At 35.1% G+C, this 22378-nt stretch overlaps 1 protein-coding gene across 2 annotated transcripts in view; it reads right to left on the minus strand.

The window, feature by feature from the left end:
• Positions 1 to 22378, minus strand: part of LOC131159690 (uncharacterized) — a 44023-nt gene that overhangs the window by 10739 nt on the left and 10906 nt on the right. For both annotated transcript variants that reach the window (XM_058114782.1, XM_058114783.1), the window contains exons 6-13: positions 11311 to 11367; positions 7477 to 7536; positions 7249 to 7376; positions 6449 to 6716; positions 6294 to 6360; positions 4423 to 4493; positions 4255 to 4344; positions 983 to 1091 (exon numbers count right to left, since the gene is read on the minus strand). In XM_058114782.1, coding sequence (XP_057970765.1) covers positions 983 to 1091; positions 4255 to 4344; positions 4423 to 4493; positions 6294 to 6360; positions 6449 to 6716; positions 7249 to 7376; positions 7477 to 7536; positions 11311 to 11367 — 850 coding nt within the window. The remainder of the gene's footprint in view (positions 1 to 982; positions 1092 to 4254; positions 4345 to 4422; positions 4494 to 6293; positions 6361 to 6448; positions 6717 to 7248; positions 7377 to 7476; positions 7537 to 11310; positions 11368 to 22378) is intronic.

The raw sequence follows: 22378 nt of genomic DNA on the forward strand, positions 1-22378 counted from the left end.
GAAATTTCAGGGCTTCTAAATTTGTTGAAGCGAATGAAATCTGGGAAAGAAGAAGTAGAAGAAGCAGCAGCAGCAGGAGCACAGAATCAGAACGGAGATGGGGAAGAGAGAAGAAGCAGCAGCAGCAGGGCAGAAGAGATGAGGAGGAGAAGAGGGGGAAGAATTAGAGTTACAGAAGGAAGAGAGAATCAGAACCAGCAAGGAAGAATTACAGAGAGATCGTTGGATAGAACAGAGCAGACATAAGGAGAAGAAGGGGAAGAGAGAAAGGAAGGAGGAGGAAGGAGAATGACTGGTAAAAAATGGGGGGATTGAAATGGAAGAAGGAAGATAGAATTTGGGTACTGATACTGAATAATGCAGGACAGCATCAAGGTTCTGCAGCCATGGAGAAATTAGAAGACAATGGGAAGGGAGGACAGGGGAGACACAAGGGGGAAACTAACATTCACTTCAATTCAAATTCATCAACTGCTTCCAAAATGGCTTTCACACGCTACTTATGAGAAAATCTCTAAAAACATGAAATTACAAACATACCTCTAAAACTACATTGCATTACAAAACATACCCCTAGAATACACAATTACTACAAACAAGCCCCGAACATACATAATCCTAATACAAGCAAACTACACACACATACTTGACAATTAAGCCCATTTGGGTTTTGAACCCAATAAAACATTGACCTTATTCTTTGACATAAGCCTCCAAATTAGGTTGAAATGATCCATCCAAATACCCACTTCTTGCCCTACATCACATATTCGCTCACAATTAAAAACATGTAATAAATTGGCCACGTCAAGAACACCAACCCATTAGCAAGCGTAATCCTACAACAGGGAAAGATTCCAATATCCTAAATATGATTTGAATTTTTAATACACATTGATGATGAACAAGGAAATGCAAATAGAGATTCACAACTGCAAAACAATAAATGAAGCACCATAACATAAAAACAAGAAATACTCACTTTCACTAATTTTCTTCATCAAACCTTCAATAGTTGTAACAATCCCACCTAGGGTACCACTAGCTAGCTCCAAATCAAGCTCTGGGACTTTGACACTTGCACTATCAGACTAATATATCAAATATGAATAGAAGTTAGACAATATTGAGAAGCCTAAAAAAAGTTTAAGCAAATCGAGAAGAGAAAAAAAGACTTATGCAAATTGCTCATTTGATTCTGTGTGTGTGTGTGTGTGTGTGTTACTTCGGAATGCAAAATTAAAGAACAAAGTATAATGCGACCAACAAACAACAAATACAGTGTTACATTTAAATTATACCAGTACCCAGTAAATTTGTCACATGCATTGTACGCAAGTTTTGTAATTAAACGTTGAACTCAAAGTTTCAAACCAAGAGTCTTGACAATCATGGTCTTAAATTTCCACAAAATTGTTGAAATTTCCGATTTCCGTCACCCTCGAAATCGAAATGGCAGTCGATTTCCGTCTTGCATAATTTCCGTCGAAATCTCAATGAATCATTAGAAATTTATCGAATCTCGAAATTTTAGCGAAACTTGACGAAATTTTAACTATACAATGAGATTTCGTCAGAATTCAAATGAGAAATTTAGGAGTGAAGTGAAATTTATATCTTAATTTATTTTATCGAAACAAAAGATTATTACAAGTGTTTTTGAAATTATATGAAAAAATAAACTTACAGTAACATTTTGTTTAACCATTCATGTCTAAATTATCATTATTTGTACAATAAATAATATTTAAATAATTTATGAATTTCATTTGTATTAACTGAATATATTTAATGTACATTATCCTACAAATATGTTTGATACACATACATTTTACAACTTTTCCACTTCATACAAAACATAGATGTATTTAATTTGTAATATATTAGTCCTAAAACTTATAACATTATGTTTGTTAACCATTTCTAAAGTTTCACAAAGAATTCCATGCTTTATTACAAATTTCTGTTATTTTTTCAAACTGAAATTGAAATCGAAATTTTCGTTGAAATTTCCGTACTTCTGGAGCTTCGAAATTTGAGTCGAGATCGAAATTTAAGACCTTGTTGACAATAATAAACGATGAATCATAACACAAATGTGTTTTCTTAGCATTGTGATGGTAACCACTCTCTTCTTTTTAAAGGGCCAGCAATAGACACGGAATGCATAAGTTTTGCGACTTTTGGAACGCATGCCATTATTTTCATGTGAAATTTCAAAAAGAAAACTTCACATAGCACATGCCTCTGACTAGTGAGATTGTTAGTTATTGGAAGGCATTGTTAAGGTAAACTCAAAATTCTTTTTCATGCCAAAAATGCAAATAGAAAATGTTTGATGAATTATTTAAAAAGGATCTAGTTAAAATGAAATTGATAAATTTGAGAGATGATGTAATATATTCATACTATAACAAATTGTACAAGCTAATTTTCTTTAAAAAAAAAAAAAAGACAGCTAGATGCACAAAGCTCCCACATATGCGGGTCCAAGGAAAGGGCGGACCACGATGGGTCTATTTTACTAAAATTTATTTTCCATGTTTAATATTCTAAGTTATCCCCAATTTAACTATTCTAATCAACTTTTTTTTTTTTCCTAATTTCTAGTATAATTCCTTTTTTTAAGAAGCATCAACACATCCAAAAAATTGGAAAGCATGTAACAGATATGTTCATGGCTACTTTGGATAGAAACCGCCACAAGAGGATTGATATTAGGGCTTTTGCCCTTTTGTTTGTTTAGACTCTAAAAGCATAGAGCCTCCGTCTTGCGCAATCGCTTCACTCTTAAGAGCACAAAGCTCTATTCCAAGGGGAACAAATTCTAAAATAATGTTTTGGGGGGAGAAATCTTGCCAACTCCGAACTAGGGCATTCATTCTGGTTGGCAGCCTCATATACAAGTCATTCCAATTGGCTGCCCCATCTGGGCAACATTTCATGTATTCAGCTGCTAATTTTTAGCCTAGGTTGAAAGAAGGATAGGCTTCTCTGAACCAAACAACACAAAGCCTCACTATAAAGTTGAAACTACTTTACAATGCCATTGCTATCACTTAGAAAAGAAAAAGAATTGAAAAGGTTATGAACAACACATTGAGTGAAGGTAAGAACGGTCAGCAAGTTTAACAAATGCAGCACAAGGCCCAACTTTGATACATAATCTCTCATTTCTTAGTGAATTTGAGTGACTAAAATGCCTATGGGAAGCTCATTGGAACTAGTTTCCAATGCAATTAGCTTTACTCAAATGCTCCAAGCAAAGATGAAGATATGATTTAAACACTGCACAAAGGTTGAGGCCAACAATGCAAGATTGGAACCACTCCTCTACCAAGTTTATACACAAGCCAATTGTAACCAGCTAAATGGGCCAATAAAATGGTTTACAACAATATTTGAAATATCAAATGCACTCCAACCTGTTGTAAATAAGTCATTGGACCAATTAAAAGGCAACAATAGTGCTCCTAGGTTACTTTTTGTTCACAAAATTATATTTCTTAGAACATAATGGAGTAAGACGAAATGTAATAAAAAATAATATAGGGATCAATAATTTAGAAAAAAATCACTCATGTAAAAGCTTGTGTTTTCATCCAACATGGAATAGGATGGAAATAGATACTGTGGTGAAATTCAGGAATAGTCATTGTCTATTCTCCAAAAGTTTTCACATTTTGACTCTGCGATGGCAATACTTCTTTCGTAAGCTATTGAATCTTCTTTATATTATGACCATTCTATTCCTAGGAATAGATATTTTGCAAACCAAACATAACCTTAAAAACATATGATTTCAAGGTATTTCTATTGGTTGTGCATGATTGGATGCTTTGATATGGCATTATCTTTCAAGGTTATGTTTGGTTCGCAAAATGATTATAGAATGGAAAAAGATGAATGTAATAAAAATTATATAGGGATTTGATAATTCTGGAAAAAGTCACTTGTGTAAAAGCTAGACAGACCCAGTCCTTGACTAACCCTTACGTCAAGTTTATAAATGTTTTTTTTTTTTTTCAACCAACTATAAGCATCATTATACATGGCAAAAAGGAAACAGACTTTGAAATTTAAGACGAAAAAATCATATGAAAGACAAAATATAATTATATTTTTGACAATAAATACAGTTGTCGAAAGCAAATAAATACCAGCATAAGTATTAACAAGTACAAACGTGAACTTTCATTGTAATACATGATAAGAAATAAACTAAATAATATTCAGAAAAGGATAATAACAAACCTTTATAACATCACGGCTTAGATCATTAATATTCTTGACACATACTGTGATTTTTTTTCCTTTATTAGGAATTCGGCCACCAGGTTTTAGCTGCATAAAGAATGTAATTATAAATACTCAACTAGTTTGGAAAACAGAAAAGAAAATAATAAGCATATTGCCACAAACCTCAGAATTGCGGTAGCCACAAGCATCACAAGAAGATGCCATAATAATTACTTCTTGAAAGTATGGAATTTCTGTCTATCATTAAGCTCAACAAATCTCAATCATAACCATTCCGAGCAGCACACTAATACATATGTTGCTAAATATATACCTTGTTTTACTTTATTTTACATGCAAGAAAAATTTATTAGAGCAGCATGAAATATTACAAAGAAATATCGATAAACAACCCCCTCAACCCACATACAATGATCCCCAAGATTCAATAGGAAATTTAATATAGGGGAGAACTAAGAACAGAGCCAACTAATGAATAGACAAATATATTATGCTTAAAGAAAGACTTGCAAAGAATGGTCACTCCCTGAGGGCTTTGAAGCCCAACAATTATTAATTGCCACGTTAGTACATGAACCCACACAAGTGAGAAGAATGCTCTGTGTAAAACCAATGATGTGAGTTCCATGCAACTTTAAGGGTACCATGAGGCAACGAAAAAAAATAAATCATAAATAAAAAGAATGCCCTTTCGTGTTCCCTGGTTGTAGCAAGGGAAAGATATACTTCTTTTTTTTACACAAGTATTCTTTCGAAATTCTCAACAATTCAATCCTTAATTATTATATCTTTAAACTAGGCCCTAAAAAAGTCCTAGTTAAGTAACAGCCAAGGGAAACATGCCACATCCCAGCCAATCTCTGATCATTTTACTTCCCAATGATCTTGATACTACCAACAAGACTGATGGTCGGCAGTGACGTCCTTAGATCCATTCTTCTTTAGGATAAAAGCAATGAAAGTCCATCGTAAGCTTGGCACAAAAACTCACCAGTACTGTGGACTTCCTCAAAACAGCTCCAAAACAATTTTTTGGATGAGAAAAGAAAATATGAGAGAAGAAAAAGGAACTACAAGAGGAACAAGTCCTTAAAGATAAATAAATAAACAAAACACAAAAGCATGAAGTTCGACTTCAACTAAAGTTTTGAAGCTTAAAAAAGCACGCAAATTTCAAGAATTTTGACTTTGATTTTAATAAATGATGGAAAATTGAAGTAAAACTTTTATGAAACTTTAGAAATGGTTAATAGACATAGTAATGCAAGTTTTAGAACTAATATAGTATCAATTAAATAATCAATGACAGGTATGTTGTGTATGATGTACAGTTGCTGTCATAGTGTAATGTAATATCCATATTAAACATTCAGTTAATATAAATGAAATTCATAGATTAGTTAAATATTATTTATCATACAAACAAAGATAATTTAGACAAAAATGACCAAACAAAATGTTGTTGCTAATATTGAAGTTTAATTTTTCACATAACCTCAAAAGCCCTTGTAATAGTTTTTGGTTTCAATAGAAACAATAGGATAAATTAAGAGAGATATTTCACTTTGTGTTTAAATCTCACAAATGGTTTCCAGGAAAGTTTCATTCTATGGTTATATTTTGACAAGTTTTGCCAAAAATTTCAAGATTCCAACAAATTTCAGAAGATTAGTTGATTTCAAAGGTCTTAAATAGCTTTTAGATATGTTATGTCTATGGGAAATTAAAAACAAAAAATAATTAACTGAAGTGATTTTTTTCAGAGGGGCCGACTGGCAGTCATGCCCATTCCAGGCTTCTGTATCAAATGATACAGGGTATGTCTCACATATCGCACAATACAAACTGTATATTGCCAGGCCCTCTTTAATACTGTGAAAGCAACCCTCCGAAAAACAAGCATCTAGAGATCCACCCCTCGATTCATATTAATAAGCCATTTATGCAGTCACTATCAAACAATACATATTGTGTACTGCAGGATATTAACACCAATGATTACCAAGTGAACATCCATGATTTAAGAAGGATACTGGTAACAAACATTCGAGTCTCACACCTAGTCCCACAAACTCCACATGTCGATGGGAAAGTCATTACCTACCAAACAACAATAGACAATAAGTACCGTACCATAATAGACATAAACAAAGAGTGCATCTATAGAGAAAATTTAACGACTGTTAACCTCTTCTGGTGCTGAGTAATGAAACATAGCTCCGGCAATATCAGTGCTATTACTCTGGGCAATAGCTCGATGGCCAGCTGCCGCCCCAACTAATCCATGTGGTGTATTTTTTAATTGCCTGGATGAACTATCAATTTCCTCTATTGATTCTTGTTCACGAGGACCTGCCAACTGTGATGAGTCAACAAGGTATCCCAAGGAAGACTGTTGCTCAGGAGTACGCTCATAGAGCTTGATGGTCAATGATGGATCCGGAGATGGAGCAAACCTAATTATATAGTAAGGAATAATAAGTGAATGTGTAGAGAAAACAAATAAAAGGACTAACAAGTGAATAAGTAAATCCATAAGTATCCATTTGGACAAAAAAATTGAAGCAGTATGCACTAGCTAAGACAAGGCTAAGAGAGTCGCTCAATTGACATATACCACTGAAGGGTAATCACATCAAACAATAACCTTTTGTAACCAGAGGGAACTGGCAAATCCGATTAAAAAATAATTCTGGAAAAAGAATCAATCAATTTGAAACAGAAGATTCTTTTTGCTTTTTCATGTGTTTCTGCCACACCAACATCACCACCAATATAAGAGGCAGCTGAGCGACAAGAAGCATTTGCTTCTTCACCAAAAGAAAGAATCGAGTCCAGAAATAATTTCTGTTATCTGGATTTTAAGGAGTGTGATCTTCAAACTGTGCACATTCAAAGAAAGGGAAAGCCGAACAAGCCTGATCAAGGGAGCAATCCATCCAATTTACAGAGTCAGTGATTTTAAAGGAATTGTGGTTTGTTTCTTACGGATTCTCGATGAAGCTGTTACCAGCCGGATCGTCCAGGAAGAAAGTAAAAGATGAATTTCCTGTTTTGCAATCCTTAAGTTTTAACAAAAACTGATCTATAGCTTCAGCTGTTTGAGGATCCACTCTCTGAAAAGCCAAAAGATATATAAAGATACAGGTAAAGAAAAAACAAATATATATAGATGCTGCATCAAACAAAGAAATATTGTCATTCTAAAAAATGCACCTTGCGTTCTTCTTGATGCACAAGCAAGTCATCTATAGCTCTCATTAATATTCCTTCCACCTACAATAATTAAGACCAAATATAAGATTGCGCAAAAATGGAAATTCTTAAAACACAACTACGAGAAATGCATAAACCAAAAATTAAGATGCGTTGGATCATCTCCTGATCTAAACCCTTAAGCTATTGGGTCATGGGCTAATGATGCGCATCAAGCTTTAACACTTCTCTGCACATGCAGCCCCTGTTGCATGTGGAGAGAAAAACAAATGACGAACAATGAGAATTATAGGGAATAAGATAGTTATTTTTTAACATATTATTAGATTACCACTTTACCTAAAAGCTTAAGCTATTACGGTGGGCCAATAATGTAAAAATCAAGCCTTAACATTTACAACCTAACAGCTTAAGCTTTTAGGTATAATCTAACACATGTAATAAAGTAATAAACACAGAATTGCAGAAAGCGAGACTACAGCCCAGCTGACACCATTTTGATCTGTTCTCTACTGTATACCATGATGCTCCTATGTTTCCTGTGGTGCCTTGTGTTTATGGCCGCACCTGTTTGGTTCATGTTCAGCCTGCTCATCAATACAAGTTATCTTTTCATGCTGTTAAATGTACCTTTTTTGTTGGGTATTTTAGAACCCAAAAGGGATATCAGTGCTATGATCCTCAGTCATAAGCATTACATGATGTAACCATTTTTAAGGAAGCATCTTATTTTTTGAGTAATGGATATTCTAGGCACATCAGCTATCAGTGATTTACTTCTTGTCCAGATCCACTATTTTTCGCTCTCATTTCTTTGCAGGAAACTTTGCTATAGTTCCACGTGACACATCCGTGACTGCACCAAAGAAACATTTGAAGGTATACAAACATTGTAGAAGGAGAACCAACCTCACTACAGCCGTCCAGTTAACACTTTAGTCCTCCACTGTATCAGATTCTAGTTCTCAACAATCAAGAAGATTTAGATTTGCCCATTTCTCATAAAAAATGTACCAGATCTTGCACTTAAAAATCCTTCATCATACGTCCTATTTAAAATTACGTTTTCCTAACTTATCTTCCTCTTATTTTCTTTTCTTTCCTTTGTTTATTTCTTTTGTTTCTATCCCATCTTCTCACATTGACGGGGTAGCTAATTTTGGGTGGAAGCAAACTATGGACTCAAAGATGGAGGTGTTTACTTCATGAGGCACAAGAGAATTGGCAGATATTCTTCCAAGTGAAGAGTTGGCTTAGCGTCACTGGCATTTACTATTATCTAGACTCAAACTTATGGTGTGGATTACTTTTAGACATTGAATTTAGTTGAATTCTATCCAATTTATAATCCCTTTGGCAGTTAATTTCATGTGGCCCTTGTACCAGTTCAATGTTAAAAATGCATTTTTGCACAAATGTGGAGGAAGAGGTATGCATGGAGCAACCACTGGGAAATGTTGCTAAGGAAGTGTGGCAATGTTTGCTTGTTGCTTACGACCATTTATGTTCTTATCCGAACCCCTAAGGCCTGGTTTGACAAATTGAACAAGTGGTATCTTCGTTCAGCTTTATATTGTGTTATTCTAATCACTGTCTTTGTCAAGACTTAAGATAAATGAGATGTGTAGTGCTTCATGTTGTCTATGCTGATGATATTATCATCATAGGAAGTGATCCTAATGGAATCGCAGATGTCAAGTGTTTGGCTTTAGAATCAATTTCAAGTCAATGGTCTGGAGACCTTTCCTTCAATATTTTCTTGGTGTTAAGGTCGCTGCATACAGAAAAGGCTTAATCTATCTCAGTGGAAGTACACTCAAGAATTACTGGCTAAAACAGGTACTTTTGGAGCTAAAAGAGCAAATAATCCGATTGATCCAAATATGAAGTTGTCCAATGATGACAGAACAGATTTAAAAAAAAATATCCATAAAAAAGGTTGGTCGCACATGAATATCACAGAGACCAACGTATCTTTTATTAAGAAGTTTACGGAGAACTTGAAGCACCCACATTGGGATGCTATTTGTAGAAATCTTTAGTACCTCAAGAGCTCTCATGGTAAAGGACTGGTGTATAAGTTTGATAGAAGTATTTTTTTTTTTAATTATGGGATACTCTAAGGCAGACAAGGCTAGTTTTTGGCAAAAGATTAAAGATCGATGAATGAGTTATTGTTATATTTATTTGTCTTTTCTGGATTGTCCCAGTTTGTCCAGGGAGATATCTCATTTTCCCTCCAGTAAATTCTTTTATCTACTAATGAAATCTTTTTTTCATTATAAAAAAAAACATCAACGATCAGGTGCTGTACATTTTCTGAGCGATAATCATGTCAATTAGAGAACGAGGGGATAATATTGCTGTAGATATTTCTATTGCTGATGAAGGGGCAGTCAATCAGTTACTGTGGTTGACATGTTTTACATCAGAAATGGGTCTTTGTCTGACAAAACCTATGAATATCGTTTCTGATAATGAGGGTACTATCTAGATTGCAAACAATCCTGTGTTCCATGAGAGGACAAAACATATCCACGTTGACTATAATTTTGGGAGGTGCTGTAATGAAGAAGGTTGTATCTACTCCATTTGTGAAATCCTATAACCATAGGAGATTTGTTCATAAAGTGCTTACTACACAAACTTTTATGACCGCTTCTCTTTCTGCAGTACCAAACTGGAGTTGGATGATATTTAGACACCCTAGCTTGAGAGGGAATGTAAAAGTGGGAGCAGCTTATGGTGTAAGGTATTAATATTTTATCTTACTATCTCAGATGTATTTTTGCCGTTGGTGTATATAAAAACGTTGGCCAGTCTATGAGAATTATTCTCTTCAGATAAAAAATACACTCTGAATTTCAATCTCAACTCTTGTTTCTCCTCCTTTATTGTCCTAACATAAACTCACATATGATGTAGAGAACCAAGTTGGATATCTCAAGTTTGCAGCTAGACGACAGGGGCAGTTAAACATCATGCTGCACAAATTTAATGTGCTAAAGAACACACACGATGCAGAAACTCGACCAGTCAACCAGGAACACCATAGAATCAGCTGCTTCAGAACCCCCCCCCCCCCCTTGATAGTCAAAAATGACATAACAAACCATTAACATTTGCATATAATGACATCTGTACCCTCTCTAGCATGAAAGCATAAATCTGCTGAATTGTTGACAGTGTTCTCGTTAAACCTCATTCAGGAACAATATCTGAGTATTTTCAGCATTATGGCTTCTTTCACTAACATATTACAATTTATATCACTGTCATAGGGGTGAACTGCCAAAGGGTATAATTTACTGTATGTGAACGTCAGGAAGCCAATGTTACTTTTTCAATGTCAGAGCAGTCTGCATCTTTTCGGCAAACCTCAAGGGAGTCCAGTCCTCAAGTAACTCAAGGGAGGCCAGTATGTTTTGCCCTAACTATTAATATGAATAAATATCAATGATATCTGAGGATAAAAAATGGAAGAATGAGTCACCAAGCTATCAAGGAAATTATCTATTACAGAGGTCAATCAAGCATATTTTCTCATCTAAAATCATTGACACCTCTAGATGAACATTAGAAAATTTGAGCATCACAAGTCAATGACATGTTATAATCAAGCAACAGCTAATCTTGCCTGTTTTCTTACAGTTGAGTGCAAAATCAAAAAAGGATTAAAGTTGAGATTTGGGAAATTCAGTTACAAGTTATCACCAGGATTTTCAAAGGTGATATCAAATTAACCCTAGTATCAAGAAGACATGTTCCTGTAGTTTAAGTTAGAGAAAAATCTATGCCATATAATGTGGAACAAACAGAAGATCAGAGAGATACTGTTGAAAGAGTTCCGCGATGAGCCTCTGGAGGAATCTCAAAATCAAGCTCAGGTATCTGCAAATAAAACAAAATGGTGAGAAAAAACATTGAACTTTCTCTTGTGATAAAAATAAAAAAAATTACCTTTACATGTGAAAAATTGAAATGGAAAATGTAGGTCATCAATTTCTATTTAAAAATATGCACAAATCTGTACTAGAGAAAATAGAAGGTTCAGGATTATTTTTTCATGCATGACAAACTGATGATCAAACTTCTGAACTCTAAGAATAACAAGTTCTGAACTAATAACGTAAAGGTCTGCAATTTTTTCTCCATGCAGGACAAACTTGTCATCTTACTCATGATTTCTGACATTAACTGAATTTCTCAACAATATGATAAATCTGAAAATCAATTCTAGTTCATGATTATGCTTTGGCTTCCTTGCCATTGGGACTCTATTTTTTATGGCAGAGATTATCTCACTCTAAACAAATAGTTGTCTGGTTTGGGAGATCTTTGAGAATTACCTATAATCTCAGAGGGGGTATCTTCTATTCCTCAATTTGATTATATTAGGAAACTCACATGTCTAATGCCCTCCTTGAATTCCCATTATCCATTGAGGGTGATGCCCAAAAGTCTCAACAAGTACACATGAGGTGAATTGCAATTTAGGATAAAAACACCCCATCTGCTCAAAACCAAATACAAATCGCTCAAAATTGTTGGAACCCCATACACTGACACCAAACAGAAGATCAAATATCTCAACATCTCATTCTATTTGTTGCGCAACTGAGAAGGCTTATAGCATGAATAGATCACAGCATTGTGTCAAGGAGGAAGAGTTGCACAAATGCCCAATCAAGACTTCAGGGATAGTAATGCAGGGTAAACTAGGGTTTCATAAGTCCTAGTAGGAGAAGAAGCGTTGTGTGCACACAGGTGCTTTCGGCTTGATTATTACAGAGGAGGAAAATATTGAGCTTTAATGGTTGGCGATGGCTCAAATACTCCCAAGTTCAAATTATAAAGTCCAAAATGATTTAAATGTTGGTCTTGGGCTTAAGGAATACTCACCACAAAAGTGGAGAAACTTTAAAACAGCCCATAGTCAACAATGAAGCCCAACCAAGGTGGTTTTTTTCTCTTTGGTGACACCACTTGAAGGTTTGCGATCCAAATAGCTGGAAGGGATGCAACCAGGATGAATGGCATTTGCAGCAATCGTCAGACCCAAATCAGTGTGAAGATCAGGTTCTCTCCCCCCCCCCCCCCCAAACTCCCCCTACAAAGCCAGTTGCTTCAGTAAGCAATCTTCAGCATCATGGGGACTCATGCAACGTGTTTTTAAGGAAATATGGAACACCGTTAGAGTTAAGAGGAGACCAAGAGTCAGCTCAATCCAAAAACTCCCTGAAATTAGTAGTCATAGATCAAGCCAAGTTGTATAGAATACACCTGAAGAACTGATTAAAAGTTCAGGAAGCAGTGGAGACTAATCAGGTCTGAAAGGAGAGGAATCTGCAGGCGAGGTTGTCCAATCATGTTGCTGATCATGATGGAGAGGTGCCTTCTACAGCACCAGTTCCTTGTCAGTTCCAAGAGAAGAATCTGCTGGTGTATTTACCAAAACAGGGAGGTCATCAACATGGAAATCAACAAAAGAATGTGATTCGCGGTAGAAAATGTCTAGTCATTGGAGAAAAGAGGGATTCCAGACTTATGGTGATAGAATTAGGGTTGAATTGCACAAAATTTTTTAAGAATGTTGGGTACATCCAGCGAACAAGGAAAATTCATAAAATGAATGGGTATGGGAGCTTCTCACAACTGGATAGCCCACGGAAAGAAAGTATTCTAGCTGAAAAAGCCAATTCAAATGCAAGCGAAAGAGGTAAGGAGAAAGTTAGGTGCATGAATCAAGTGACGACTGTGAGTATGATAGTTATTTTGTTTGTGATAATACTTTGTTGATAGATGAAATCTGTGCCTAGGCACACTTCTACTGTTTGAGAGACCACAACTGTAGATTTGGAAGGGGATCCTAATATTGAATAATGAAGAAAGTATCTTGAAGGTGATCAGCAAATGGGTATTAGGGTATATATGCAGTGGGATTTGTCCCCAAAGTGACAACAAATGATATGTAGTATAAAGACGAAAATCAATTGAATCGGGAGTTTAGAATTGCTAGAATTTGCATGTAAAAGAAGGGTCAATGAGAATTAGATAATTTGAGTGCACTATTAACCAAGATAGAAGGGGATTGGAGAAGAGGTTTTTCATTAAGTTGTTTTAACTAGTTTTATTTTCAGTTTACTTCAGTTATTCTAGAGGACTACATGTCCAGCTTTAATTTGTATTCTTCTCTCTCTCTCCCTCTCTTAATCAATTTTCTTTTTATTAAAAAAAATCATTCCATGAAAGGAAGCACAAGATACACAACGGTGCTCATCTTGATGTCAACCATTGAAAGGAATATAATTAATAAATTACTTCAAATGAGAAGGGTAGTGGAAATTAGACTCACATCTTCTTCTTGGCAAAGAGAAATTTTTTCATTTGACCATGTCCACATTTTTTCACTACTCATACTAATCAACTAATATAAAATTAAATTATGCAAAATATAATGAAACATAAAAAATACGTAGTATTTATATAATGAAAAATATAGTACAAGTACATAAATAATTCATATTCTGTAATAAAATAACAATGTTAAACTTACATATATATATGTGTGTGTGTGTGTGTGTGTGTGTGTGTGTGTATCTATGCATGTGCTTCTATTTGACATCAAAAGTATAATTTAGTAAACTGTCCCCACCCCCACCACACCCAAGAAGGAGCCCACTGGTCATAGGCACATTGTGAGATTTCCCAATAGTAGGAGTGTTGGAAGAGATAGGCTATTTTAGTCATTATGCAGTGCAAGTGGGGTATTTTTCTCTTTCACGTTTTTTATTATTAATAATATAAAAGGTCAGACCTGGAGCTGAATGTAATGCTCCAGGAAACTGCTGTGTTACCACCTACTTTCTCTTGCTTTTTTCTTCTTTTCTTATTTTCTTCTCCTCTCCTCTAGGTATAACTTTACAACATGATTATTGACTTTTTGAGTCCGATCCCTCTTTTGATTATGACAAACCACAGTATCTCATCTATGTACTAAGTGTATGAACAGGTTCATTTTTCTAAGCACGGATGATAGATGAGAAATGGAAGCTGAGAAGTACTTAAACGCGCACACCATTCAGCGCAATTCATGAAATTGCAAAGGAGCAGAGTATGAAGATTTTTGTTTATTCTTTCAAGATGTATTGTAATAGTACTAAGCTTTATGATCTGTAATAATTGCATCTCATGCATGATAAGGATTAGATGCTCAATATATGAAAGACCATAGACTAACCATTAGGACCCAAAACCCTTAGTACAAAATGTTATAACTTATTCACACATGGTTGAATAAGTTCAAGGACAAAAACAGGACAAAATATGCAATTTCAAAGAGCACCGGTCGACCGAACTAAATGCTTAATGCTTTTAAAATTGCTCGCCCGACCGTCCCTTTAAGCTCTATGTGCCTCGGCCACCCAAACTCGTTTTGGTAATTTTTTATTACTCGGTAGGCCGGCCTTCATGTTTTAATTTGGCTAGCCGACCGAACTTGGTCTCTCGGCAAACCGACTCTGACCTACGGTCGACCGAACTTACAAAGGTTCGGGAAATCGCCATGGCTAGCCAACCGGCCATCTTCCACGGCCAACCGGACCCGAAATTCAATTCAAAATATCTGTCTATTCGGCCGACCGACCCTATCCCTCAGTCGACCGTACCTCTTGGGTTCACAATTTTCTTACCGTGATAATCATAGTTAATTTTTAATTAATTTTTTTCAAAATGACCGCCGTGTCCCAAATGGTAATATTTATAGGGGGCTTTCACCATTTGCCCTGATTAGAGATAGCTTTAGCAATTTAATTAGCAAAAACACTAATAAGTTTTTTTATACTCCATTGCTTACATCTTTCAATCAGAAAGCACATTATACATTCTCCCTTGCATTCATTCTTGCTAAAATCTTTTTCAAGAAGAGAGAATCATTTTTGTAGAGAGCTTGATTATATTGCTATAAGCACATTCATATATCATCTTCAAGCTTACTACTCTCTCATACTTACATTGTTTGATCTTGATTTTTGAGAGTAAGCTAAAGTTCTTTTCCCATCATATTTTATTGATAAATATTGTTTGGGAAGAACTCATCTTTGCTGGAGAACTTGCATCCTTATTACAAGGTTCAAAAGCTTGCATATTATTTTTGATAAAAGTTTTTGGCAAGCTTAAACCCTAAATATCAGTTGTGCTTAATATATATATCTTTGAGATATTTGCTTAGGGCTTCTTAAAGTTCCTTTGATTATTCATTTATTGAATATACTATATTGAATCAAAGGTTTCACTCTCACATATATATATATATATATATACACACACATTCTTGAGAGTTATCATATAGCCTGAAAAGGTCTCACTTGAGCATAAATCTATATCATTTGTGAGTGCATTGGTTATATTGTTGTACATCATCTGCTTAACATAGAAGCATTAGTTTTGTACACAAAAATTTATTATCTTTGTATTCCCGACGTGTGGTTGGAAGAAGATTGCACTGGCTTGTAACGTGCACCGGATTGCTTAAACCCGATTAGGAAAACCAGGTACACCTTTCTAAGGTGTGGTCGTAAAGGTTGGGGTCAGCCCTGTGAATCTGACCTGGGGTATTCCCTTGCCCAGCAAGGAGAGGGTGATGTAATCAGTGATGCTCCACTCGTTAAGCGAGCACTTATTGGAATCCTCTTACTTGTTAGCTTGAGGCGGGGACGTAGGCAGTATTGGCCGAACCCTGATAACATTTCTAGTGCCTAATTTTAACTTCCGCAAATTTAGTTCCTGCACTTGAATGTTCATGTTTCTTACTTGTTAGCTTGAGGTGGGAACGTAGGCAGTATTGGCCGAACCGTGATAACATTTATTGTGCCTAATTTTAACCTCCGCAAATTTAATTCCTGCACTAAAATGTTCATGTTTTATCATTGTGTATGATTGTGAATTATTGAGTCTGCTATATGTGCTTTGAATATTTGCTCAGTTAATTGCTTGGGGAATTGAGACTATTTTAGAAAGACCCCAGGTTGTGTATTACTGACTGCGTTTTGAACCTAACCTAGGAAGGATAATTTTTAAATACCCAATTCACCCCTCTTCTTGGGAATACACCAATTCCAACAATTGGTATCCCCAAGTACTTTTTGAAAACATCAAAGGGGGAACATTTTTTTACAGCAAGAAATATTTTCCAAATTAAAATTCATTATCTCTTGCCTCATTATTTATTTTTCAATGCATAACTGGTTCAGTAATTATACATGAAAATACAAACTAGTTAGACTAATTTTATACTCAAACCTACACCTTGCTATCATATGTCGTACATTTTAAACTCCAATCTTTTACAGGTCTTATGATATGTCTTAATTGCAATGGTTTGTGGATAATCCTGGTCTAACCATGTTTATCATGTGTTTTTAATCTCATATGACCAGTCATATTGTTTATTTTTGTGTGTGCATAAATTGCCAAATCTTTCAAAACAAAAATAAGATGCTTATATATGCCCAAAATTCTTTTAAATAAGGGGAGTTCTCTTAAGCTAAGAATTTTTTTTAAATGCTCAAATATTTTTCTTAGCTTAACCCTTTTGCTAATGACAAAAGGGGAGATGTTTTGTGAGAGCAAAATTAGTCCTTTCTCTCAGAACTTTTGTTACATAAAATGAAAAATGATAATTGTACTTAAATGCACAACTTGAAAAATTCTGAAGTCTTCATGCTTGTATGTGAACTTTATTGAATATCATTTTTTTTAATGCATATTGTTAGGGGGAGCCTTGTCAAACAAACCCAAATTTTGCTCTTGTGTTTGTTATCATCAAAAAAGGGAAGATTGTTGACTTTTTGAGTCCAATCCCTGTTTTGATTATGACAAACCACAGTATCTCATCTGTGTGCTAAGTGTATGAACAGGTTTATTTTTCTAATTACGGATGATAGATGAGAAATGGAAGCCGAGAAGTACATAAATGCGCACACCATTCGGCGCAATTGATGAAATTGCAAAGGAGAAGAGTATAAAGATTTTTGTTTATTCTTTCAAGATGTATTGTAATAGCACTAAGTTTTATGGTCTATAATAATTGCATCTCATGCATGATAAGGATTAGATGCTCAAGATATGAAAGACCATAAACTGACCATTAGGACCCAAAACCCTTAGTACAAAATGCTATAACTTACTCACACATGGTTAAATAAGTTCAAGGACAAAAACAAGGCAAAATATGCAACTTCAAAGAGCCTCGGTCGACCTTAGGAGTTCAAATGACCTCGGCCGACCAAACTAAATACTTAATGCTTTTAAAATTGCCCGGTCGACCGTCCCTTTAAGCTCTATGTGCCTCGGCCGCTTGAACTCATTTTGGCTTAATTTTTTATTACTCAGCAGACCAACCTTCATGTTTTAAATTTGGCCAGCCGACCGAACTTGGTCTCTCAGCAAACCGACTCTGACCTACGGTCGACTAAACCTATGAAGGTTCAGGAAATCGCCATGGCCAGCCAACCGGCCATCTTCCACAGCCAACCGAACCCGAAATTCAATTCAAAATATCTATGTCTGTTCGGCCGACCGGCCCTATCCCTTAGTCGACCGAACCTCTCGGGTTCACAATTTTCTTACTGTGATAATCAGCGTTAATTTTTAATTAATCTTTTTCAAAACGAACGTTGTGTCCCCAATGGTAATATTTATAGGGGGCTCTATATATATTCCACCATTTGCCCTGATCAGAGATAGCTTTAGCAATTTAATTAGCAAAAACTCTCTGAAGTTTTTTTTTTACTCCATTGATTACATCTTTCAATCAGAAAGTGTTGACTTTTTGAGTCCTATCTCATTTTGATTATGACAAATACAAAGTATCTTACCTATGCATTGAGCTTCTTGAATAGATTCATTCTTAGCATGCACTGATGGTAGGAACACAAGGAAGTCATACGGTCCATAAAGATCAAGCCTCATATGGCTCTTGAAGAAGCAAAAGGAATAAAGACCACATTTTCTTGTTGTAATTGCATTCAATCTTATTTGGGTTTGTAATATAATATGGTCTGTAATAATGCATCTGCATGCATGATAGGACTTAATGCTCAAGATACAAAAGACCATAGACTGACTAATAGGACCCTAAAATCTTAGCACAAAATGTTATAACTTATTCACACATGATTGAATAAGTTTAAGGTCAAAATCAGGGCTTACATAGACGGTCGACCAAAACCAGATTTTTTGGGCTTAATTTAAAAGTTATACATATGTGAACAGGGGTGATTTTTAAACAAAATCAGGACCTAACTTAACTTTGAAAGAGCTTCGGTCGACCGAACCTTGGCATTATAAATGTATCGGTCGACCGAACCAGCCCAAAGTCAAACTGTTGACTTGGCTCGGGTGACAGACATAGATTTGAACGTATCTTCCACGGTTGAACAAATTCTGGTCTTGACTTTTTCCAACTTCCATGGGCGCCCGAACTTTTAGTTCAAAATCACCTCAGGCAACCGAATTGTGAGGTTTGGCAAACCAAACTGTTCACCGGGCGACCGAAACCACGAAGGGTTGGAAAATCGCCTGGCTCAGCCGACCGGTCGTTGCCCACGGTCAACTGAACATGAGAAATTTACTTTTCTCCTTGTGTATGTTCGGTCAACCGACCCTAAGGGTCAGCGAACCAAACCTCTCAGGTTGCCTTATTTTTACCGTGGTTAATTGAGGTTATTTTTGGTTAAATTTTAATTTAACAATTTCAAAATACCCAATAGGTCCCCAACGGTCATTTTTAGGAAGAATTCTATGCATACCCCTCATTTGCTTAAATTAGCAACTAATTAGCAAAGTGATTAAGCAAATTTTCTCTTAAATTTTTTATACTCCCTTTGCTATATACTCAAACTTTTCAAGTATAATTTCATATACTCTCTTACATACTTATTTGCACATATCATTTTGAAATAGAGAGTTCCTTTTTATTATTCTCCTAACTTGCAAATCAATTGCAAGGTGTATGGAGATTTGATTGTGTTATTGTGCATCATTTCAAATCATTTTCTAGGCATTACTCTCACATATTCACACATATTTGAAAAATCTTTTTGAGAGTCTTGCTTGATTGTTTATTCCCATTATATTTCGTATATAAATATTTGATTGGGAATAACTCGTTTTAGCTTCCTAGTCTTGGCATTCAAATTGCAAGACTTGAGAGCTTGCATTCTTCATTTGAAAAATCTTTTGCAAGCATAAACCCTAAGTATTTGCTGTGATTATACAAACAAAACAAAAAAAACAAACCAACAAAACCAAGCCTTAGTCCCACTAAGTGGGGTTAGCTATATGAATCCTTTTCCGCCAATTTATGCGATCATGGAGCATTTCTTTTGGTAGATTCAAGGATATTAAATCCTTATCTCCTCCCAAGTTATTTTAGGTCTACCCCTACCCCTTCTACTGCCCCCCACAATAACTAAGTCACTCTTCCTCATAGGTGCACTATAAGGCCTACGTTGCAAGTGTTCATACCATCTAAGTCATCCCTCCCCCATTTTATCTTCTATAGGAGCTACACCTAACTTACCACGAATATATTCATTCCTTAATTTATCTTTCAATGTTATACCACTCATCCATCTAAGCATCCTCATCTCGACAACTTTTACTTTTTGGATATTATGTTTCTTCGTCGCCCAACATTCCGATCCATATAGCATAGCTGGTCTTATAGTTGTCCTATAAAACTTCCTTTTCAATTTTAAGGGTATTCTACGATCACATAGCACACTTGAAGCACTTCTCCATTTTACCCAACCTGCTTTAACTCTATGCATTACATCATCTTCAATTTCTCTTTCAGCTTGCATAATAGAACCAAGGTATCGAAATCTACAACTACTATTTATTTCTCCATCATCAAGTTTAACTTTGTCTCCAATATTCCTCATATCATTACTAAAATTATATTTCATATATTCTATTTTATTTCTACTTATCCTAAAGCCTCTAGATTCCAAAGCTTTTCTCCATAATTCTAACTCAGCCTCTATTCCATCCCTAGTTTCGTCAATTAATACAACATCATCTGCAAACAACATACACCATGGAACCTCCTTTTGAATACTCTTAGTCGATTGGTTCATCACTAAAGCAAAAAGATAAGGACTCAAAGCAGAACCTTGATGTACACCTATGGTAATTGGAAATTCTCTAGTTTCTCCATCTATAGTCTTTACACTAGTCATTACTCCATCGTACATATCCTTAATGACATCAGTATACCTACAACATATACCCTTTTTTTCTAAAACCCACCATAGAACTTCCCTAGGTATTCTATCATATGCTTTCTCAAGGTCAATAAATATCATATGCAAGTCCCTCTTCTTTTCCCTAAACTTTTCCATTAATCTTCTTAAAAGATAAATAGCTTCTGTGGTAGATCTCTCAGGCATAAAACCAAATTGATTTTCTGAGATCTTCGTTTCTAACCTTAATCTTTGTTCAACTACTCTTTCCCATAGTTTCATCGTATGACTCATAAGTTTAATTCCACGATAGTTATTACAATTTTGAATATCTCCTTTATTTTTGTATATAGGTATTAAAGTGTTTTTCCTCCATTCATCTGGTCATTTCTTAGTTTTTACAATTGTATTAAATAAATTAGTTCACCATATAATTCTGTTATCACCCAAGCATTTCCAAACTTCAATTGGGATGTTATTTTGGTCCCATGGCTTTCCCATTTTTCATCTTTTTTAGTGCAAACTTAACTTCGTTAACTCTAATTTTGCGAATAAATCTTATATTTTTTGTGATACTTGATTAGGGTTTTAAGGTAAACTTGAATATTCCTTTGTTGAATATATTATCTTGAATTAAATTTTCAAGATCTCACTTGAGCATTAATTCTCTACCATACTTGAGTGCATTGATTATACTGTACTGAATTATGGTACACATCTGCTTGTATTAGAAGCATATTTTGTTGTATAAAATATTTTATTTGATTATCTGTTGTACTCCTGACGTATGGTCGGAAGAGGGAGACTAACCCTATGAATAGTCCCGGACTTGCTCAGACTCGGTTAAGAGAGCAACAAGACTGGTTTAGACCTGATTAGGAGAACTATGTGCACCATCCTGGTAAAGTATTGTAAACGGTGTCGCTCCACCCGCAAGTGAGCAACTAGCAGAATCCTCTTACTTGTGAGTTTGAGGTGGAGACGTAGGCAGTATTGGCAGAACCCTGATAACATATCGTGTGTCTGCTTTTAATTTCCTAGACGTTATATTCTTGCGCATGTATGTTATATTCAATATATTGTGAATGTTGCGCATGATTTAATTTCTGCATATTATATTTTTCTGTACAATTAGTATTTGTTTAGACAAACCTAGGTTGAGCTATACTGAATGTGGATTTAAATTAAACCTAGGAAAAAAATTTTTAAATACCCAATTCACCCCCCTCTTAGGAATTCACCAATTCCAACAGAAAGCATGTTATACATTCTCTCTTGCATTCATTCTTGCTAAAATCTTTTTCAAGAAGAGAGAATCATTTTTGTAGAGAGCTTGATTACATTACTATAAACACATTCTTATATCATCTTCAAGCTTACTACTCTCTCATACTTACATTGTTTGATTTTGATTTTTGAGAGTAAGCTAGAGTTCTTTTCCCATCATATTTTATTGATAAATATAGTTTGGGAAGAATTCATCTTTGCTGGAGAACTTGCATCCTTATTACAAGGTTCAAAAGCTTGCATATTATTTTTGATAAAAGTTTTTGGCAAGCTTAAACCCTAAATATCAATTGTGCTTAATATATATATCTTTGAGATATTTGCTTAGGGCTTCTTAAAGTTTCTTTGATTATTCATTTATTGAATGT

Source organism: Malania oleifera, chromosome 7 (genome assembly GCF_029873635.1).
Source record: "Malania oleifera isolate guangnan ecotype guangnan chromosome 7, ASM2987363v1, whole genome shotgun sequence".
In the NCBI taxonomy this organism is placed as follows: domain Eukaryota; kingdom Viridiplantae; phylum Streptophyta; class Magnoliopsida; order Santalales; family Ximeniaceae; genus Malania; species Malania oleifera.